The sequence below is a fragment of the Gopherus flavomarginatus genome, chromosome 3 (genome assembly GCF_025201925.1).
Source record: "Gopherus flavomarginatus isolate rGopFla2 chromosome 3, rGopFla2.mat.asm, whole genome shotgun sequence".
Lineage (NCBI taxonomy): Eukaryota > Metazoa > Chordata > Testudines > Testudinidae > Gopherus > Gopherus flavomarginatus.
In genome coordinates, this window is record NC_066619.1 from 235176804 (window position 1) to 235199489 (window position 22686).

General features: G+C 43.8%; 1 protein-coding gene across 18 annotated transcripts in view; it reads left to right on the forward strand.

Annotated features, from left to right (window-relative positions):
- Positions 1-22686, forward strand: part of FRYL (FRY like transcription coactivator) — a 331713-nt gene that overhangs the window by 168592 nt on the left and 140435 nt on the right. For all 18 annotated transcript variants that reach the window (XM_050947243.1, XM_050947242.1, XM_050947230.1 and 15 more), the window contains 11 exons: positions 6192-6295; positions 6448-6556; positions 7084-7170; positions 8468-8639; positions 9899-10031; positions 10322-10429; positions 12045-12282; positions 13900-14085; positions 14192-14278; positions 20868-21136; positions 21592-21787. In XM_050947243.1, coding sequence (XP_050803200.1) covers positions 6192-6295; positions 6448-6556; positions 7084-7170; positions 8468-8639; positions 9899-10031; positions 10322-10429; positions 12045-12282; positions 13900-14085; positions 14192-14278; positions 20868-21136; positions 21592-21787 — 1689 coding nt within the window. The remainder of the gene's footprint in view (positions 1-6191; positions 6296-6447; positions 6557-7083; positions 7171-8467; positions 8640-9898; positions 10032-10321; positions 10430-12044; positions 12283-13899; positions 14086-14191; positions 14279-20867; positions 21137-21591; positions 21788-22686) is intronic.

Sequence of the window (22686 nt, forward strand, 5' to 3'; positions counted from 1 at the left end):
TTCTTTTAAATATTCAATATGACACACAGTTTTTGGGGGTGTATGTAAAATACTTCACTGAATCAAGTCTCCATTAGCTCTTCAGTGTATTATATCAGATAAGGAAGAGCTGGCATGTCTAGGCATTGGGTTGCCCTGTGCTTTTAAGGACACAGCTCTGGGAAGCATGTGCTCTGATGCTCTGTCCTGTGAGCAGGGAAATAAAAAAAGTCCTTTTCCTCTCCCCTCCCCCCCGCACATTAACCCTATTTTTGCAAATACGGCAGGTGACTCAGCCCATCTGAGGTAAATTTTACCACCTCTGCCCCTCTCTGTACTGGGGTTTGCCATCTGCCATTGTCTGGTAGTACCTCAACCCTAGTCTTAACCTTGGCTCCTACCTTCTGTGCCTGATTTTGCCCCTCGGCCCCTTTCCCTTTCCTGCCTCCAGCTGTTTGACCCCTTGCGCAGTCAGTTTCCGCCCCCAGCACAGACTGTGCCAATCCCCTCTCCCTCTGATTTGCCCCCTTTTAACTCCTGTGAACAACAGCCAGCAGATTTTAAACCAAAGTAAGGGCAGCGGCTTCAGCAGATATTACTGAGTATGCTCAATCACGTTTGCATGCATAGTACAAGCCAAGCTGCAAATTCTGTCAGGTCACAACTGCCAGTCTCTCAACTCTTCAGAGCTGGGTGGCCAGAGAGCAGGGGTGGCTACAAGGGCGTAAGGCAAATTTTGGGATGGCTGTAGCCCCTGCAAGCTTCTCTTAGAGCAGCTCCTGATTCTACATTTGCAGTAATGGTAGATTTATGATTTTTCTGCTGTTCATATAAGCAAACAGAAAATCTTCCTCCTAATTAGTTGAAAATAGCAATTCTTCTTCAAGTAGTATCCCTATGGCTGCTCTACTGTCAGTGCGTCTGCATCCCTGTGCTTCTGATCAGAGGTCTTTGGTAGCAGTGTCCATTCGGTTCAGGCATGCTCTTTCCCTCCCTCTTGTTGCGCCTCAAGGCTAATCAGCATTGCAGAGGCGACCAACGTCAAGTTCTTTCCTCAACTATCCCAGGCTAGAGACAGAGCGATTAGCAGTCCATTCATGGACTGTAGATCTTTAGAATTGTTCTCTTAGATATTATTAGTGTTTTCATTTGCCCTTTTTGTCTTATTTTTATAGGGTTTCCTTTAGTTTTTTCTTCCCTGTTTAAAAAATAAAACAATCCCCCCCCCTAATTTTTACTTTATTCCCTTTTTTCCTGCCCCCTGGGGATTACCCTGTGTAAGGGGTATGTCTGGCTCCCCCACTTTTAAGAGGTGCCGCACCTGCAGGTAGGGTGACCAGATGTCCCGATTTTATAGGGACCATCCCAATATTTGAGGCTTTTTCTTATATATAAGCCTATTACCCCCCACCCCCTGTCCCAGTTTTTCACACTTACTGTCTGGTCACCCTACCTGCAGGGAAGCCATACCGGTTACAGACAGCATTCTCGCTGCGTGCGGGGCCTCAGAGAAGCCTACCTTGCACAAAAGTGTACTTTTTGCCAGCAGCGAAAAGCCATAACCCAGAAGAACTGGGAACTAAAGTTGAAACTCCTACTGATGGAGGAAGGATTGCCCTCCTGATTAACAAGGTGCTTTTGGTTCTGGCTGAAGTTGCATGGCAAACATCAGCCTAATCATACCAACATGCAAAAGGGTGACTGTAACCTCAGGAGCTATGGACATATTCACAAAGCTGGGTCTACAAATCAACATCCAAAAATCTACCTGAACCCCAGTACAGCACTTGAAGTTTACAGGGTCTGATCTCAACTCACTGCAAGTGAGAGCACTCCTCCCACAATGGAGATTTCACAGCCTGATCACAGTCAATGACAGTTCAAGCCAGACCACAAACATTGGCCAGACATTGCCTCCAACTTCTGGGACACATGGTGACAGGCATGTTTTTAAGATCTCATACCAGACTACACATTAGGTGTCTACAGGCATGGTTCAGGTGTGTTTACAGATCAAAAAAAGACAGGGTAGACACCTCTCTCGATGCCCTCCAGGGTCAAACACTCCCTGGATTGGTGGAAAGAACCAACAAATTCATACCCCTGCCTCCGACATTGCTTCTAATTATGGATGCATCCCTAATTGGCTGGGGAGTGCATCTCAGCAATCTCAAGACTCAGGGGAAGTGATTGCCCATGGAGATGACTCTTCACATTAACCTCCTCGAACTCAGAGCGGTCAGAAATGCTTGTGCTCACTTTCTTCCACTGATCAGTAATATGCACATGAAAATTATGACAGACAACATAGTGTGCATGTATTACATAAATCATCAATGGGGTGCCAAATCATCTTCCCAGTACACAGAAGTGCTAAAGCTATGGAATTTGTGCCTTCACCGCAGTGTTTTAATATCAGCAGCCAACCTACCACGAGGGCAGAACATAACAGACGGCCTCAGTAACAAGTTCTCACACGACCATGAGTGGGAAATGAACCCAACAGTGCTTCAGAGCATATTCTATCAATGGTGAACTCCAATGATAGACTTGTTCGCTACTTACCTGCACAGGAAATGCCCATTCTATTGCTGCAGAGCGGCCCTCAGGAAACATTCATTAAGGGATGCTCTCTTCTCTCCGGGGAGAAGGCCCTCCTATACCCCTTTCCCCAGTTCTCTCTGCTGCTGAAGGTCCTGATTAAAAAGAAAAAGAGAAAAACGAAACGTCCTAGTGATTGCTCCCACCTGGCCAAGACAGACATGGTACTAGTACCTGATGGAGGTGGCGATGTGTCTACCAATCCGTCTTCAACCCATCCCGTATCCCCTCTCAGAGAATGAAGGACACACTCTCCATCCCAACCTGCAGATCCTCTGGCTCAAGGCTTGGCTTCTTTGTGGTTCTAAAACATAGTGAGATGCTGCTCCAGTGAGGTGCAGGAACTGCACTACATGTAGAAAATCGGCTACCTGACACGCTTATCTACAAAAATGTATTAGGTTTTAGGTTTGGTGCAATTCCAGAAGAATTACCCTAGCATCTTCCACCCTCCCCACGATGTTAGACTACGTACTGTATCTCAAGAGGTCAGAGATATCCCTCAGTTTGCTCAAAATACACCTTGCGGTCATAATGGCTTTCCATCAGCAAAAGAGGGATACTCTGTTTTTGCCACCCAACTACAAAGAGATTCTTTAAGGGCATAGTGAACCTCTGTCCCCAATGCAGACATCCAACTCCAACTTGGGACCTAACTCTACTTTTAAGGAGCCCAACTAGACCACCAGTTGAAACTATGGTCACTTGTTCACTTACATACTAGTCAATGAAAATGGCGTGTCTGGTGGCCATCACCTCAGCAGGGAGAATAGGGGAGATAGCAGCACTAATGGCACCCCTCACCCCCTTCACAGTATTCTTTAAAGATAAGGTTACTCTTATGCCACATCCAAAATTCATCCGCAAGGTGACCTTGTCTTTTCCCAGAAACCAACTGATTCACCTCCCAACCTTTTTCCTTAAGTCTCACTGTGATAGCAGGGAAGCTATACTGTATATGCATGATGTTAGGAGAGCCTTAGCCTTTTATCTGGACAAGATGAAGGCCTTTAGGAAATTTCCTAAGCTTTTCCTGTCCATTGCAGAAAGGTCAAAAAGTGCAACAATAGCTGCCCAAAGTCTCTCCAAATGGGTCTCAAACTGTATTAACCACTGCTATCGTGCTCACAGTGTCTTACCTCCATCCAGAATCTGCACACACTCAGCGAGGTTGGTTTCCACTTCTGTCGCTTTCCTCGAGAATGTTCCTATCTTTGGAAGTCTGTAGAGCAGCAACTTGGGCGTTTCTTCAGACCTTTGCAGAACACTAAGTGCTTACTGGAGACTCTGCTTCCAATGCTATCTTCAGCTCCACAGTGTTATCATCCATAACAGACTCGACTCTGGAGCCCCAACCTCCCATTGGGGATACTGCTCGGGAGTCACCTATGTAGGGCATTACTCGAAGAAGAAGAGGAAATTACTTATCTTGTGCAGTAACAATGGTTCTTTGATGTGTGTCCCCCTATGGGTGCTCCACAACCTACCCTTCTCCTCTTTACTTCAGAGTTCTCAATGAAGGCTTCATGGTGGAGAAGGAATTGAGGTTCACCTACGCAATACTGATTAGCCTTAAGGCACAACACGAGGGAGGGAAAGAGCACATGTGGGCCAAATAGACACTGCTACCAAAGATTTCTGATCAGAAGTGCAGGGACACAGATACATCTACAGTGGAGCACCCATAGGCACATACAGCTTGAAGAACCATTGTTACTGCACTAGTTGAGTAACTTCCTCATCCGAAGAAGTTTATGGTTCACCATATCAACAATATTAAGATTTGGAATGTTAACCAACTTTTACTAATCTCTGCTTTCTGACATGCTGTTTCCTGACTGGCTTATTGGAGGCCAGTAATCGATTTTTCTGGCCTCCTTCCTCACCTTCCCTGTACAGTATTAGGGTTTTTGAAATATTGTGATTCATCAGGTCCAGGAAACAGTGGAAGAGTGATAGAGGGGAGATATACAAGTCCTAGTCTAATTAAGGCCTGGTTCCGTGTAGACTAAGGAAGGTTACTACAGGTTAATTGGAGCACCTATAGCCAATTAAGGCCCTATCAGGATAATAAAAATACCAAATAGAAAAGCCCTCCTTCAGGCAGACAGAGTGGAACAAGGAAGGAGAGAGGACTGGAGTCTGGAGGTGTGTTGTTGAGAATTGAAAGATCAGTGAACCAGAGGAAGGGAGACCCTGCCCCGGCAGAGCAGGAAGACTCCCTCCCCCAGCATCAAGGATCTAGGGTAACCCTACCCAAGGGGAAAGATGGTAAGAAACCCGCAAGAATTGAGAGGGGCTGGGGCTCAGAGTGAGGAGCAAACTCAGACCCTTTCCCCTCTTCCCTCCTCTACCACCTTCCTGGGCCACTCGCCCGGGCCCTGGGTGCCCTAAGAGCAGGGGTAAGAGGTGGCGTCCTAACCACCCCGGCCAAGGAAAGCGCTGGACCCACCATACCAACATCAGCCCGTTTTGTCACAATATATATTATATTAATGAAATTTAGAAATGCTCATGGAGAAAGTTCAGTATATTGTATTTCTGCTAAAGACTTTCAGAATGTATGTACTGACTTGTTTTTGTGAACATCAAGATCTATTGTCTCTTGAGAGAAATGTTGATAAAAGTGAAAAGTGTGATTTGTAGTAACCCAGGCCGTGTACCTCAAGCTTTCTTCAAGTTTCTCCTTAAAACACACTTCTTTATGAAGCCTATAAATTCTAGTCCTCACTTCGAAGAAACACACAAAAATGATTCCTGAACTTCAAATTAGTGAGCATTATTAACCAGCAAAGCCATGCAATCTTAGTGCTGGTAACCATTGTCGTCTTCTCTACCTCTTCTTTCCCTCGATTATTATCCAGCAGGGAGCCAAGATATTGTTTGTCTGTTCAATGTCATCGCATATATGACCGTGACAGGATGTCAGCATCTCTTTGGGGAGAGGCAGGACAATTCTTCTGACTCATATTGGTTTATGATGGAAGCCAGATTAGGTGGAATTCTTCAGCTCCAAGACAGACTACAAGGTTTACGTCCCTTTGAGTAGGAGGAGAGAACTAAGGGAGGGGCAGAAGTGCTATGCAGGGAGAAATCCTAGGAAGAAGCCAAGCTCAGGAGAAAACTTTTTGGTTAAGGTTAATTCTGTTGTTCCAATTAATACAAAAGGCAAACTGCAGGAGTGAGTTTGGACATTAACCATATATATTTGTTTGGGCTGTATTCTAAGAGCACTTTGAGGACTCTGCCCATTTCCAGTGGCACTGCAGGAGTAAATTAAATATATACATTAAGACAATAAAATCTTGATGTTCACCTCAAGAGAAATATCTGCTTGCTAGATACTTCTTTGCTTTCAAACTGACAAAAGCATACAAAATAATCGATAGTTAAATACATACTGTATACATGTAATTGAGGGGTTTTTGTAATGAGATTTTTTTCTTTTAAAATTAAACTTATATTCTGACTATTAAACACATCAGCTTTCTGGGTTAAAGCAATCAAACATAAACTTAAAATATTATAGTTCTTTATAAGGAAAGGAAACAAGTAAATTAGGGATAGTGTTTCACAGGTGATAGTAACTTCATTTTAATTTTTATTAACAGAATAAAGATCCCAAAATGTCCCGAGTTGCACTGGAATCTCTCTATAGATTACTTTGGGTTTATGTTATTAGAATAAAATGTGAAAGCAACACTGTAACACAAAGGTAAGTTCCTTATGTAATTAAAACTATTGTGAGGCTGTTTTAATGAATTTAAAAGTCAAACATATTTTAATTAAAAAATACTCTCTAGGGAAAACCTTTTTGTAAAGTTGTGTGGATTTGTTCCTAACATCTGTTTCTCTAAATTTTTGTAGCCGTCTCATGAGCATTGTATCAGCACTTTTCCCCAAAGGCTCACGTAGTGTGGTCCCTCGAGACACACCTCTAAATATATTTGTGAAGATTATTCAGTTCATTGCTCAGGTAAGCTCCCTCCTGTAATATGTTTTAGATGGAGGTCTGAGAGTACACTAATTAATTTGTGGAAAAAAATTTAAGATAAAACACCAAGTCTAACCCTGACATACTTTTATTGAAACCAGTAGAGGTACACATTAGGAATGAAATTAGACCATAAACTTATAAGAAAGTAACCAAATTTAAATTCACTACACAACCCTGTCATTCACAGAACATCATGCCTCCTGTGCAGTCGCTGAAGCAAGAGTTTTATGGTGTGTGATTGAAGACTGCATTATAGTGTAACGTTTGAGTGCTTGATTTTGAAGCTTTAATGTTCTATTAATGTAGGGTTTTTTTTATGTACTATAATACAGTGCAAAGAATGCTGCAGTAAAGTAACTGAGACAGTTACTCCATAGGAATCATTAGCAAAGAGGAATATTTTTTATCACTGGTAATTATAAGCTAGTAAGATGATATTCACTTTATTGGCTTTGTGTATGTTTTAATACAAAGTGAGTCTGATGTAGGCATGTTTTTCTTCATAGGAACGCTTGGATTTTGCAATGAAAGAAATAATATTTGATCTTCTCAGTGTTGGAAAATCACCTAAAACCTTCACTATTAATCCAGAGGTAAAGTCACCTGAAGAGCTATTTATTTGTGAAACAGTGGACAGATACATAGCAAAGAATGTTAAAGAGTAAAATATTAAAGAGTAAAACATACTCAGGCTAAGTGGTCCACCTGTGGGCCTCCCAGTGCTACTACTGAGCCTGCTGTAGTTCCCTCAACTGAAGTAGAAATGTTCACACATACACTGAGTCTCTGACCAACATCTATACCAATAATTCTCAAACATTTGTATTGGTGACCTCTTTCACGTAGCAAACCTCTGAGTGTGACCCCCCTCCCATTATAAATGCTGGATGCAAAGGGGGGGTTGGGGCGGAGGCTGACAACTCGTGACCCCCCCACCCATGTAGTAACATCGCGACCCCCTGAGTGGTCCCGACCCTCAGTTTTAGAACCCCAGATCTATACCATCTGAGACATTCAAAACAAATCATTATTTTCATATGACTATTGCCTTGTTTTAGAGGAAGAGAGGGTAGAGGTAGCCCAGCACAAAGATTTAACAATTGTGACTTCCTCTAAAAGAGATAATGGGAAATGATGGGAAAATTACAATAAATAAGTATGCAAAGAATGAACTGCTAGGGGAGCATGTGAGGATGGGTTGGTCCATATGTCAAAAGAGTGCAGTGTGGATCATACCAAAGAAACAGCTGTAGCTGTGCAGTAGTGTTTTTTCAATTCTGTCCAGTAATAGCTGGGGTAGGAACTAGGTAACATTTCACTTGTTTCCATAAAAAATTAAAAAACAAACATGGAAGTGTGTGTGTAGGTGTTTACTATAATTAGCATCCTTTTCTCAGAGAAGTCCTTTTCAGCCCTTTTCAGTTTAGTATGTAGGAAAGCCCCAGTCTTGCAGTTCTTTGAGTTCAGCAGCCTGTGCATGAGCAATGAATTGTGAAATTAGAGCCTTAGCAGGTAACATTCTATATACTTTGATATCTGCCGGGAGCATGTTACTCTGTGAGGATTCACGTCAGTAGTAATCATTTAGAGCTCTGTCCTTCAAGTTATTGATTCCCTTTTAAGAGGTGCTGAGCTGCTCCCAAATCCCATTGACTGAATCAGCTGAGGAGGTGCATCTCTGGATCAAACCATTTTATCTTACTAGTATAAATATTCTAAAATGTAACATTTAAATATGTCTACCATAATAGTGCTCTTTTGATCTGTCCCTAAAGAAAGGACAATGAAATATGTATTAATGTTTATTTTGCACTTCCTATACAACGTTGCAAGTTTGCAATTCCTCCTGATTTCTAATTCCTTTGTTTTCCCTTCCCTCTACCACTAAAGCGCATGAATATAGGCCTTAGAGTCTTCCTTGTGATAGCAGACAGTTTGCAGCAGAAAGATGGTGAACCACCAATGCCAACAACAGGAGTTGTTCTTCCCTCAGGAAACACTCTGCGTGTAAAGAAAATTTTTCTCAATAAAACTCTGACAGATGAAGAAGCTAAAGTTATAGGTGAGTGGTAGTCTTTAGCAAGAACCATAACAGGTTAAATATACGCATGCATAATTTGTGATACTGAAGCAGTATTTTTATGTGGGGATTGGTTTTATATTGTAATTAAAAATTTTTTTTTATAAAGTGTCTAGTACTAGTGAAGTTTTTTTAAATGTTCCCACATATTTACAGTAGAAACGTGAACTCTGGCACATAAAACCCTGGCCCTCCATCTACCAGTGCAAAGCAGCCTGAAAACTGTCCCAGTGAGTCAGCTGGGCATTCCCTTGATGTAGGGAGTATTCTGGGGCAGCCCCAGGAGAAAACAAGGTGACTGAGGCCACAACCGCTGTGCTCCGCTGATTCCTGGCTGATGGAAGCGTAGGCTGTAGACCAGGGGTGGGCAAATTGCAGCCGGGGGCCTCATCCAGTCCTCAAGCTCCCGCCAAGGAGCAGGATTTGGGGCTTGCCCCACTCTGGTGCTCCAGCCGGGGAGCGAGCTAGGGGGCTTGCCCCATTCTGCGTGGCTCCCAGAAGCAGTGGCATGTCCCCCATGCATAGAGGCAGCCAGAGGCTCCACACGCTGCCTGTGTCCCAAGCAACACCCCCACAGCTCCCATTGGCCGGGAACCGCCTGGCTGCGCCTCCGCATAGGAGCCAGAGGAGGGACATGCCGCTGCTTCTGGGAGCTGCTTGAGGTAAGTGCCGCCCAGAGCCTGCACCCCAACCCCCTGCCCCAGCCCTGATACCCCTCCTGCGCTCAAAACCCCTCATCCCCAGCTCCACCCCAGAACCCACACCCCCAGATGGTGCTCTCGCCCCCTCTCACACCCCAACCCCCAATTTTGTGAGCATTCATGGCCTGCCATACAGTTTCCATACCCAGATGTGGACCTCAGTCCAAAATGTTTGCCCACCCCTGCTATAGACTATAGGCCACTCTTAAATATGCTGGGGATCAAAAATGCCTCAGAGTCAAAGAAATAGAAAAAGTGCTTAGAGTCACTTCCTTCCATTTATTTCCTCTTGTTCCTCCAAAAAGAATTGTGTACTTTTATATAACACATCTTGTTTAATTTTAAAAAAAGAAAATTGTGTCAGTTAAAATACGGTTCAGTTAAAATTAATTTAGTATATGATTTCTTATCTTTTGTACAAGAAGATACTGGTGCTAAACGAAGTAAGTAGTGATCAAATAAGAGACAACTAAAGTGAAAATAAAAATTTAAAAATACCGAGTTGTGAAAGAGGTGACTTTGAGTGCTTTACTTCTTCAGGAATGTCAATATACTACCCTCAAGTAAGAAAAGCACTAGACAGCATTCTTAGGCATCTGGACAAAGAAGTTGGGAGACCAATGTGCATGACTAGTGTACAGATGTCAAATAAGGAACCTGAGGACATGATCACGTATGTAGCAAATTCTAATTTAATCATCCTTTCATATCTTTGTAATTAATTTTTTGTACCTAAAAGAAATTCAGAGATCAATTTAGTAATCAATTTAAATGTGTTTAAGTTTAATTTAATGCTAGGATACTTAAAATTTGTCCACAAAGGATGTGATAGATTAATTATGAAGATTTGAGGTTGACTCCCTAACATTGAATGGAACTTTGAAAATGTGTGTGTATTTAATACTGAAAATACCATAAAGAAGGCTTCCCTGTGATTTTGTTTTGTGTAAATTGATTTTGTAGGGGGGAGAGAAAACCTAAGATTGATTTGTTTAGAACTTGTATTGCTGCTATCCCAAGACTGATTCCAGATGGCATGAGCAGGACTGACCTTATTGAATTACTAGCAAGGTAAGGAAAACTTAAATCCCAGTTTTAATGAAAGTCCTAAAAAAACAAAAAAAGCTTCAGGCAGTATTTCAGAAACCCAAGGCCCAAAAACTATTGTGAATATATTATTAGATACTAATATTCCATATGCACAGAGTCTGATTTTTTTTTTTTTTTTACACTGTGACGTGTTGTCAGCAGACCCAGAAAAGTAGCAGAGTAGATTCTAAAAGAGAGAATCTTGCACACAAGAACAGACTTAAAATTTTTCATATATGGCCTCTCTTTAAAAGTTCATATTTTAGTTACTTTGCATTTTGTACAGGACTCTTCTTTCACTCACAGCTGCCATCTTCTTTTGCTGATCATACTGTGAAGGCATTGTGGTTTGAAATAATCAAATTTGCCAAATGTCAGACAAAATTTTCAGGGAGATTTGGATTTTGTTTCTTCTATATTTCTTTTTCTCACCCTTTTCTACTTATTTCCCACCAACTCTGTCCATATTTTTCTCATTATGACTTCCCTGATCCTGCATGCACACACAGTTCCATAGATTGAAAGAGAAGAGTGGACTATCAGCATTTGCAACTCTGTTAGAGCACACAAAGTCAGGAAAGGGAGCTGAGCTACGAGCCGAGGAATTTTCATGTATTAACATGAAAGAAAATAAATCCCTCTAATGCTTTCCTAACAAGTTTTATGAAGAAAGGAGAGAGGAACAAGTTAGTTGAAATGGCCTGAGCAAGTAGTATTGGACAGGTGGAATTAGCGGGAGATTTGGGGGCAGAAGAGGGGGAAGGACAGTGTCTGGTGGGAACCAGGAGTAGAGTCTTAAATGTGGGTCACGTCTGCTTTAGTGTCAGAGTCTTGGCAGGACTACAGTATAGTCTACGGCTATGGAATAATTTTGCTGATGTTTGTTCCTGTGGTTTTGGAGTCAGATAGGAACAGAAGATGGTGTTGTGAGAAAGTAAAAACTTAAAAACACAAATATTTTTTCTAATTATAAAAAATGTCATTAAAATGACCATATCATAGATGTATGGATGTATTTGATAGTATAATGTTTGATAAGTGTCTCCTAGTTTAAAAAGCTGAGCCATATTTTCAAAAGTGCATACTAAATTGTACACTTGTGTTTTTGCATATACCTGAGATGAGCTGCGGTTTGCACATGAACGTAGCTATTTATTTAGAGTTCATTCTGTAGAGGGAAAAAAACACTCAACACCAAAGGATGTCCATCCAGAACTTTGAAATATTTGCAGATGTTGTTCAGGTATGTGCAAAACTGCATACCTGAAAGCATGGCCCATTCTTTTCAGATTATTTGATTACCCTCTTAATTAGTTAAAGCCTACTGCTTTGAATTGCTGTAGCAGTACACCCTGCTGTTAATAATCCAGATGTAGCTTCAAATGGATTTAGAACTAATGGTTCAGGTACGAGTCATGTATCCAGGCTGGGAGCATGGCTAGCTCAGCCTTCGAACACAGAGATGCTTCATATTGTACGGTCAACGATATAAATTGACTTCACTTTATAACTGATAAAAGGCCTTTGTCCAGTTGAGAATGTGAGGATTTGCAGGAATGGTGAAGTTTTGTAACAATGCTGTACGCTCTCTTAACAGGCTGACAATTCACATGGATGAAGAACTACGTGCCCTCGCTTTCAATACTCTACAGGCGTTAATGCTTGATTTTCCGGACTGGCGGGAAGATGTTCTTTCAGGATTTGTTTATTTTATTGTGCGTGAAGTGACTGATGTCCATCCAACGCTTCTTGACAGTGCAGTAAAGATGTTAGTGCAGCTAATAAATCAATGGAAACAAGCAGCCCAAATGCACAATAAAACCCAAGATTCTCAGGTATTGTAATACTGCATGAAATTCTTACATTACCAATTCCATGTAACTGAACAAATTTCCTGTGAAATTAAAACACTTTTTCTCTCTTAAAATCAGTTTTTAGCAATTTGCTTTCCTAACCTGATTCATAGCTTTTTTTTTTTTTTTTTTTTTTAATTGTAATCTATGCAGTCATAGGGCAGCCCCTCCTGCAGCAGGCCACAGCACAGCAGGCATACTTGCCTCAATTTCTCCTTTCAGAGACCCTGTAACTCCACACCAGGCTCACTTACCTCAATAAAATACCCCTCCTTAGGCCTAATTTATTACAAAATGTGCAGATAGTCCAAACTATAAATCCCCAAACAGCCCATTTATCACCCCAGTGCAAGTATTTAAAATCCCAAGACAGCTCATCTATTGACGTAGTATGTCACATTCCAGTATTCTCTACCACATGTAGACTCTTTCTTGGTTCCCTTCTGTCCCTCTGTCTGGACAGCCACCCCATCCCTGCCAGCTGATGTGCAACCCTACTCTTCCCAGAGGGAATGCTCCTGGCCCCTCTGCTCGGAGATCATCCTTATCAGGAGAGCATCCATCACTCTCCATGGTGCTTTCATTATTCCCCTGGGATCAGCTGTTTGGCCTGGGAGATATTGGTTGATAAGCTCCTCCGTTGCTACCCTGCCTTAAGTCCGCTCTGGCCCTCTGGCTTACACATCAGCAGATGAGACTTTGTTTTTTCCTAGTCTTAGCCCTCTCCATGGCCATGTCTCTCTGGCTTGGGTAGGTCAGCCAGCAAACCAACTTGCTGCTCCCTTGTCTTCAGCCTTTTCATAGGAACCAACTGCAGCTTCCTCCTAGGACCTTCCACAGTCCCTCTGACTCCCACACAACTCTCACCTACCTTTTCCTGACTCTCAGGTAGTTCTGACTCACAAGGTTTCTCTCTGTTGGTTCTCTTCCCTGTAGGGCCCAGGTTCCCTCTCTCAATCCAGTTGGGGAGAGCTGGTGCATCACAGGTGCACTAGCCCTGCTCACTCTTAGAAGGCCAGTGTCACCCTGGCATATGCTTATTCTGTTTATATTATAGAGACATATTTTTGTATATACATTTGTATCCACATATTTGTTGCTGAATTTTGTGTTTATTTTAAAAAAAATTATGAACAAAAAAGTCAGAGGTAAAATAGCACTCGATGTTCCGTACAGAGAAGTCATCTACTGCATCTTTTTTATGTGAAAGTCTCAGGATGTAATTGGAAATATAATTAATATGAATGAATGAGTCGGTTTGAACTAGCAAGAATTTACCTTATCCTTCACTCAAAAGTTTTAAAGTGAACCAACTCTTTTTTGTTGAGGTTGAAAAAGCTTGGTAAATTGTTTTAAAAATATTGCATGTCTCCCCACTGGTCTCAGCAGAAAGTGGAATTCCCAGAATTGAACAGTAAAGGTCGTTCCTATGATACTTCTGTTTTGGCTGAAATCAGGAAATGCTAGAAACCTTGTGAGAGTTAATGTTATGCAACGTTTTAGAACCATATCTCCCATCACTAATAATTGAACCAATATAGCTCAGTAGTGTTTGCTTTGCTGTTAATTTTATTGACACCTATATAATTTTTTTTAAAGCGTGGTGCCTCTAATGGAACTGCCCATACTCTTGCCCTGGAGAGGACCCTTTACTCAAATGTATTTCATATTGTGGAAGGCTTTGCTTTGGTCATTCTTTGTAACACGAGGCCTGCGACCAGAAGATTGGCTGTCAGCATTCTTCGAGAAATGCGGGCTTTGTTCACGCTTTTAGAAATTTCCAAGGTAAGAGCTAAGAGGTATTCATATATAACTGTTCACTGAGAGGGTACTGCTTGGTATCCTTTCTTGAACTTTGAGATTCTCATGCATCGTATTTGTTATTTTTTAGGGTGATGATGAGTTGGCAATAGATGTGATGGACAGACTGAGTTCATCTATTCTTGAGAGTTTCATACATCTCACTGGGGCAGATCAGGTAGGAATATTTTGTGGAGAATATAAAGTTACTCTGCAAATCAGTTTGTCCTCAATTTAATCATATATATCTTTATTTAAATATTGATGTTCTTTAAGTGATGGTCCCTATAAGTATTCCACATGTGGGGTGTGCATGAGCATCATGTGCCTGAGTCTGAAAGTGTTTGCTGACAGTGTTTGTTGACCTGCACATATGTAGGGCATCCCCTCATGCTCCCGGCTGATGATATGATAAATAGTGCAGCTCGGTGCCTCTCCAGTTCCCTCTTACCACCACATACCCTGAGTCAGAACCCCTGTTCCTTCCTGCTCTTAGTTTTTGCTAGGAGAGTGGCTATTCTTCATTCAGTGTATATAGCTGTAAATAGTTGTAGTTGTTTTAGTGTAGATAACTACACCAACTTATCAATTTCCCCATTTCGGGACCGTCCCTCCCCTTCCCGGGTACTGTGCTCCAGATTCTGGGATTTAAAAACTGCATCTCTTGGCTGCTCTCATTCTCTGTGAGCACCAAGCACCAGAGATGTCTCTACTGCCTCGGCGAGGCACATATCATGACTTACTGCTCCATTTGCAAGTCCTTTCTGCCTGGATTCTGGGAAGCTCGAGAGCTCCACCTCTGGAAGAACTTGATGGAGGAAACCATGAGACAGGGCACATTTGGATCTGGAACTGGCAGAATCCCCTATGCAGTGACAGTCCCTGGTGGTGAGTACCCCTCCGACCACCTCACATGCTCTGGATCTGTCGGTACTGAAGACTAAGGACAAGTCCCAGCATAAGAGTAAAAAACACTCTCCCAGGCAGAAGAGCAGTCCCGACTGCTCCTAAGTGCAGCGTTTCCTTCCCGAGCCAGACCAAGTGAGAGGTTGAAAGTGGATCCTGTCGGACCAATACCCACGCTTCCCCATATGGAAGGTAAGGCCAGATGCAAACGGTATCCAACATTACGGTCAACCCTGGAACCCATGCTCACTGGTGAGTTCTGCACCTGTCCTGCAATACCTCTGTGCCTTCTGGACAGACCAGCCCCTCAGATGTCACCAGGGCTCTCTGACGTTTTCATGGGCACACCATGGACTTCTGGCCTCTCTGAGTCTTTCTTGGTGGAGGAGTTTATTCCCTATTTACATTCTTCACTGATCTCTGGCCTCCCACTCACCCATGAAATCTCCACTCCAGCAGATGAATCTTTATTGCTGCTGCCAGAGAAACCCATCCAATGGCCACACCTCCAGTACCAACAGTGTGCCCCCCTCAACATTGCTGGAAATGTCTTTGGAGTCTGAGGAGTTCTCAGAGCCAGAACCCTTGTTCTCCCCAATGTTACACAACAGTCTGGACTCATGGCCCAGACTGCCTTACCCCGCAGTGTATAATCCGACAACAGAGGCTTGGTACCACTACCTGTGGGTCCCACTACATCTAGGGGACACTTCTTTTTGGCCCTGCTGGGCATCCTGGGATCCCCATTGCAGATGCCAGGCAGCATCACAGGCATCTGATCAACTGTCTCCTATTCACCCAGCGACATCATCAGTTTATGAGGAACAGGCAGACATCAAACCAGTACCGCCAACTCTGCCAGTACCCATTGCTGCTTCCTCATTTCTGAAGGAGGTGCTTATTTCTCTCTCACGCTCTCTGTTGGTTGACGACTGCCAGTACCAGGACTTTCTGCAGAGAATAGCAGCAGACTGGGGTATTTTGTTGGAAGAGGTTCTGGACCTGTAGCACCAGCTTCTGGACATCCTCCAACCTTAGGGGCCCTCTTAGGTGGCTCTACCCATAACAAGGGCATTCTCCAACCAGCATGGGCAATATGACACATCCTTGCTTCCTATACCTCCACACTTAAGAGGGCAGAGAGGAGGTATTTTGTACCTGCTCAAGGGGCAGATTTTCTTTTTACGCATCCTCCCCCCAGCTCTCTTGTTGGCCACTCGACAGTAGAGCAGGCACACCACCAGCAGCTGCAGAAGTCTACCCATCTGGACAGGGCGGCAAAGAGGATGGACCTTTTGAGCTGGAAGGTATATTCCTTTGCAGGACTAGAGTTCCAGATTGCAAACTACCAAGCTCTGCTAGCCAAGTATCATTTTAATAACTGCAACAAGCTAGCAGAGTTCATGGACAAGCTGCCACCAGACCAACAGCAGCAATTCCAGGCACTGATGGATGAGGGGTGACTGGTCACCAAGGTGGGCCTTCAGGCCACTGTGGACGCAGCTGACACATCCTCTCACTTTCTAGAGACTGGAGTCGTCATGTGCTGGGACTTGTGACTCCAATTGTCTGGCTTCCCCAGGGAATGGGAATCATTCCCAACATGATCTCCTCCGAGAGAAAGCGGACACCCTCTTCTGGAGGGGCACCATAGAATGTGTCCCGCAATACTACTATGGCCGTGGGTTCTACTCCCCTTATTTCCTTATACCAGAAGAGGAGGATGGCTGCTGCCCCATTCTGGATCTCCAGTCCCTGAACAAATTCATATGCAAATTCTAGTTCTGGATGGTCACGCTTCCTCTCAAAATCCCATCCCTCCCCCATGGTGCATGGTTCGCAGCTCTCAGTGTGAAGGATTCATACTTTTTCATATAAACATCCACCCAGCTCATCAAAAGTTCTTCCATTTCATGATGGGACACTGTCACTGTCAGTTGAATCCTCCTCTGGGTCCTCTTCTTTGGTATCGCCACTGCCTCTTGCATGTTCACAAAGGTCTTCACTGTCATCGTGGCCCACATGCTTTGTCTCAGCCACTCCATGTTTCCTTACCTGGATGACTGGCTCTTTGTTGTGCCATCCCGCAACTGTTTCCTTTCCATGATCCAGACCCTTCACGGCCTCCTTGCTGGCCTGGGTATCTGCATCAATGAGGACAAGTCAGTTCTCATCCCTACATGTACGCTCACCTTCATTGGGGCATCCTTGGACTCTCTCATGGATCAAGGTTTTCTTCCACAGACCATTTTGCCACCCTCACCTTCTTCATGACACAGCTGCATCGCAATCCACGTATGTCTATCTGCCAGTGTCTTTTCCTCCTTGGCCACATGGCGGCCTACATCTCTGTGACTCCATATGCCCACCTGCGTATGCACTGGCTCCGGTCAGTCGGCAAACTGCAGCTGGATCACCTGGCAAGGCCGTCCTGCTCCCATCCTCCATCCTGGCTTCCCTCATGTGGTGGACCAACCCATCCAAAGTCCTGGCCAGCATCCCATTTACCCCTCCCATTTACCCAACATTACACACGCCTTGCTCATCGGGTGGAGTGCTCATTTGGAAGGCCATACAGCTCAGGGCTTTGGATACTCAGAGAAGCTCAGATGCAGATCAAATCCTGGAATTGCAGGCTGCCCCCATTGCCTGTCAGGCATTCCTGCCCCGATCAGATTCTGGCATGTGCAACTGCTATCCAGCAGTATGACAGCAGTTGTGTATATCAACAGGCAGGACGATGCCAGGTCCCCCTCTGCACAGAGGCCATTCACCTCTGGAACTGATGCCTCAGCCATGGAGTCACCCTCCATGGCATGAATCTCCCGGGTAACAGCAACTCCCTGGCGGACACATTCAGCAGGTCCTTCTACACCAGTCATGAGCAGGAGTTACACGACCCCATGCTTTGCTTGGTCTTTTGCCTGTGGGGCATGCTGCACTGGGACCTGTTCATGATCACCACAAGCTTCCCTTCTTCTGCTCTAGAGGCGCCATCAGGCTGGGCTCCCAGGGCGATGTACTACTTCTGCCCTCGACCACCAAACTCTGTTACGCTTTCCTGTCCGTCCCCATGCTTCCTCAAATCCTGCACAAGGTACAGCGAGATTGAGCATGGCTCATCCTCGTAGCCCCCTTTTGCTTCCACCAATACTAGTTCATCAATCTCTTCTACCTCTCCGCCTGCCCCCCGATCCAGCTCCTCAACCTCCCAGATCTCCTCACATGGGCGCATAGCTATCTGCAGCATCCTAATCTAAGCCCCTTCCATTTGACAGCTTGGTATTTGAATTGGGCTCGCGTCTAGATGAGGCATGCTCCGTGCGAGTGTGCGATGTCTTCATGCGCCGCAGATGACCATCTGCCAGGGTCTGCTATCAAGCAAAACAGCAGCACTTCACCACTTGGACACACTGCCACCACTAACCTCTGGACTCCATCTCCATTCCATCTCCATCTCCATCTCTTCAATTACCTTCTCCAGCTTAGTTGGTCAGGCCTTGCCTAGTCTTCCGTCTGCATCCATCTGTCAGCACTCAGCACCTTCCTCTCTCCTGTGGATGGGTTCTTCGCCTTCATTTCACCCGACCACTGCCTCCTTCCTCCGCAATCTACCTGCTGTTTTCCCATTGGTACAGAAGCCTACCCCTTCTTGGGACTTCAGTCTTATCTTCTCTGCCCTCACAAGGACGTCCTTTGAACCTCTCATGACATACTCTCTTGCCCACCTCTCTATAAAGGTGATCTTGGTGGTCATGACGTCGGCGAGGTGGGTAGGTGAGCTGGCGGCCATGATGGCCAACCCCCTTCCCCCCTGTCTTCACCAAAGATAAAGTCTCCCTGCAACTGCACCCCAAGTTTCTCCCCAAGGTGGAAGTTGCGTTTCACCTCAACCAATCTCTCCACCTTCCAATTTTCTACCCCAAACTGCACACCTCTCCTAGGGCACACACATTGCATTCTCTCGATGTCCACTGTGCATTGGCCTTTTTATCTCCAACACACCTGCGCCTTCCGGGCCTTGCCCAGACAATCCCTCACCATTAAGTGCTGTTGGGAGCATACCCTCTCCTCATAACAACTCTCTAAATGGATCTCCCATTGCATCGAGGAATGCTATGCCCTCTCTTATGTTGCTCCACCCCCTGGAGTCAAACCCACTCCACGTTGGTGCATACCACCTCAATGGCTTTCCTTACAGACTTTCCGTGCAGGACATTTTGTAGGGCAACTACGTGGTCCTCTGTCTATACCTTTACTGCTCACTATGCCATCGCCGCACCGGTGGCAGCAGATGCAGCAGTTGACCGTGGCTTCCTGCAAGTCCTCACACCCCCTCCACACTGAGCACTGCTCGCTGTGCACCCATGTCTGGAATCCATATTGGGACCATCACTCATAGAAGAAAAGGGGGTTACTTTACTGTAACTGGAGGTTCTTGGAGATGTGTGGTCCCTGTTTGGATTCCAATACCCACCTTCCGTCTCCTCTGCTGCAGGGTCTCTTGCTTGCTGGCGAGAGGGACCTGGAGCGGCATCGACCAACACAGCCTCTTAAAGCCTCAGATACACCACGCAGCCGATGCATGTGCAGGTCAACAAACACTACTAGAAACAGCTCTGGTGTATTGCGCACATGCACACCCACGTCTGGAATCCAAATGTGCTTATCTTTAAGTTCCACAGTATAAAATGCTACTTTCTTTCTGTGCAAGAAATATCCCCAATAAACAAACAGTGCAGTTTGAGTAGGTGTCTGAAACAGTAAAAGATCTCAGATTAGTTCCCTTTTCTTTGCTAGATGTTCCTGGAAGTTGTCTGCTCTTCTGGCACTGTTGGAGAATCTTCTGATCCCCTTCTACGAAGGGAATGTAATAGATTTCTGTTTCTTTTAAAAATGATTTATTAAGGATAGATTTCTCTGCTCTTCGGTTTAGAAGCTTCTGGTGTGTGACTTGGAGATCACTATTAAAGATTTGAGAATTTAGTAACTTTCAAAAAAAGTAGGTCATTAATGAACCAAAGGCTGAATATAAAACTGGAACACTTCTAATGGCCAATTCCTTTTCTTCTGTGAGAGAGAAAACAGCTTAGCTATGTATTGGTGCCCTCTAGCAGTTTTTGTAAGACAAAGTTAATAATAATTAAGGCTAAGTTTTTTTGCATGGATATTTTTAGTAAAAGTGAGGGATAGGTCATGGGCAATAATGAAAAATTCACGGAAGCGCTTCACCTGTCCTTCATTTTTACTAAAAATACCCATGACAAAATTGGTAGTCTGGGCAGCTGGCGGGCTGGGGGGAGGGTTGAGGTGGGAAGCTTACAGGGTCCCCCTCCGCTGGCAGCTCCATGCTGCAGGGATCCCCCCTGCCTCCAGCCTGAAGCTTTGGGATCCTCCTAGCCGTGGCTGGGAGCTGCTGGGTCCCTCTTGCCACCTGCAGCAGTGGGGATCCTCTCTACTCCCCACCATAGCTGGGAGCTCCAGGGATCCCTCCTGCTCCCGCGGAAGTGGCGGGGGTCCCCCTGGCTGCCTGCGGTAACTGGGAGCAGCAGATTCCCCCCTCGTCCCCCTTGTGGTGCCAAGAGTGGCAGCAGGGAGCTGCGGGGTTCCCCCCCTGCCATCCACGGTGGCTGCAGCTTCCAGCCGGCACTGGCTGAATTCACAGAGGTGTTTTGGAAATCATGAATTCCGTGACTTCCGTGATCACCGTGACTAAATTGCAGCCCTAATAATAATTTATCAGTCTACTCCCTGTACGTGCTCACTTGATGATTTAAAGCTTTTTTTAGACATTCAGTGATGCAGATTAAAAAAAATGGATACATATATTAAATGCTTGTTTATTCTGTTTATGTACACAGACTACTTTACTGTATTGCCGCAGTTCAATAGATTTACAAACATTAGCTGACTGGAGCTCCTCCCCTATCAGCCACCAGTTTGATGTGGTGAGTCCATCACATATATGGATATTTGCACATGTGACCCAAGGTCAAGATCCATGGATTGTAAGCCTTTCCAGTTTTATGAAACAGGAAAATCTTCCAAAACACTGCCCAACAGCTGTAAGCTATGCTTGGATGTTTGCTTACACAAGACTCCAACTGTTGTCTCCACAGGTTGACATTAAGTAAGTTCACTTCTTAAGTTAATTGAAAATACCACAGAATATTAAACTTCTTTTTTTTAACTTTTATTGAAATTACAATACCCATTAAATTTCAATATTATTTGAATATACAGCACTATTATTTCCTATGTTTTAATCTTTCTTTAATATTAATAACAGAAAATTAACTAAAATGATTGGGTTTAGAAGATAAATAGTATGTTATAAAGATTAATTCATGCCTTTTGACTATATTGTACTTTAGCAGTGAAGTATATTAGCAATAATGCATATTTTTATAGTTGAATTTGCTGTACAGCACCAGTCTTCAATAATAAAATCAGAGTAGAGACTACAATGTTAAGGATCACACTTAAGGACATTAAAATATAAAATTCAGCAGAGAATAAAATGAAATGTGTAAATTGCATTTTCTAAATTCATGTTATTTTTCTACCTATTTTTTCTTTTTATAGCAGTCCTATCAATGCCAAGAAAGTAAATACTACTACAAGTAGTGATTCATATATTGGGCTCTGGAGAAACTACCTGATTCTTTGCTGCAGTGCAGCAACTTCCACATCCTCTTCCACATCTGCAGGTTCTGTGAGATGTTCCCCTCCTGAGACGCTGGCGTCTACTCCTGACAGTGGTTATAGCATTGATTCAAAAGTAGGTTCTTCTGACATTTTCTGAGTGGCTCTGAATATTTCAGTAATGTAGAAATGTTTAAGACTTACAGCACATCCCCTATTTTGAAGATTCTTTTCTGATTTGTGTGAAAAAACATTGTTATGCTACTACCACCTTGCTTTTGTCAAACAAAAAACAATTAACTGGGACATATCCGCAAATTATACCTATTTTTTTCTGCTTAACCTTCCTTAATCTGAAGCTAAATCTTGCCAAAATTGTCAGGAAAATTTACCTGCCCAAGCATAAAATCTGCTCTGATGTGATGAAAAAAGTTGGTATTTTATTTATCATTAGAGAGTTACGTCTTTAAACAAATGGGCAGGTAGAATTCTGCAGTTTTAGGCTAATAAACTAATCTCATTCCAGTGATTGAATCAATCTGCTTTTCAGGATTTTGACACTTTTAAATGTTTTCCCCCAACCAGAGACACCCGTCAACTTTTTGTTTTGTTTTGCCTCAGATACAGATTTTACTGTTCTTAAAAGTTTTTCAACATGGTGGCTTCCCCTGAAGAGGAGAAGGCAGTTTGTGGAGTGTAGAGCACATTTTTTCCCTGGCAAGGAGCTTCCTATTTTGTTCCTTCTGTTACCAAGACCTCTTTCCTTGTTGGGAGGAGGGTACCCATTGACAGGAACTTAAATTTCGTTGAGACTCCACATGGAGCCAGATCATAGGCCCCCAGAAGGTTTACCCTCATCCTCTAAAAATGGCAAATACGCTAAAACACCCAAGGCCCTCTTAATCCAAGGGGTTTGCCTTGCAGAATTGGGAATTTCTCGTCATAGAAGTTTAAGATACTTTACTTAACCCACTATCAAAATGTGAATTGGATAGTCACCAAAACTCCCAGGGTGCATTTTCCCACCCAAGGGAA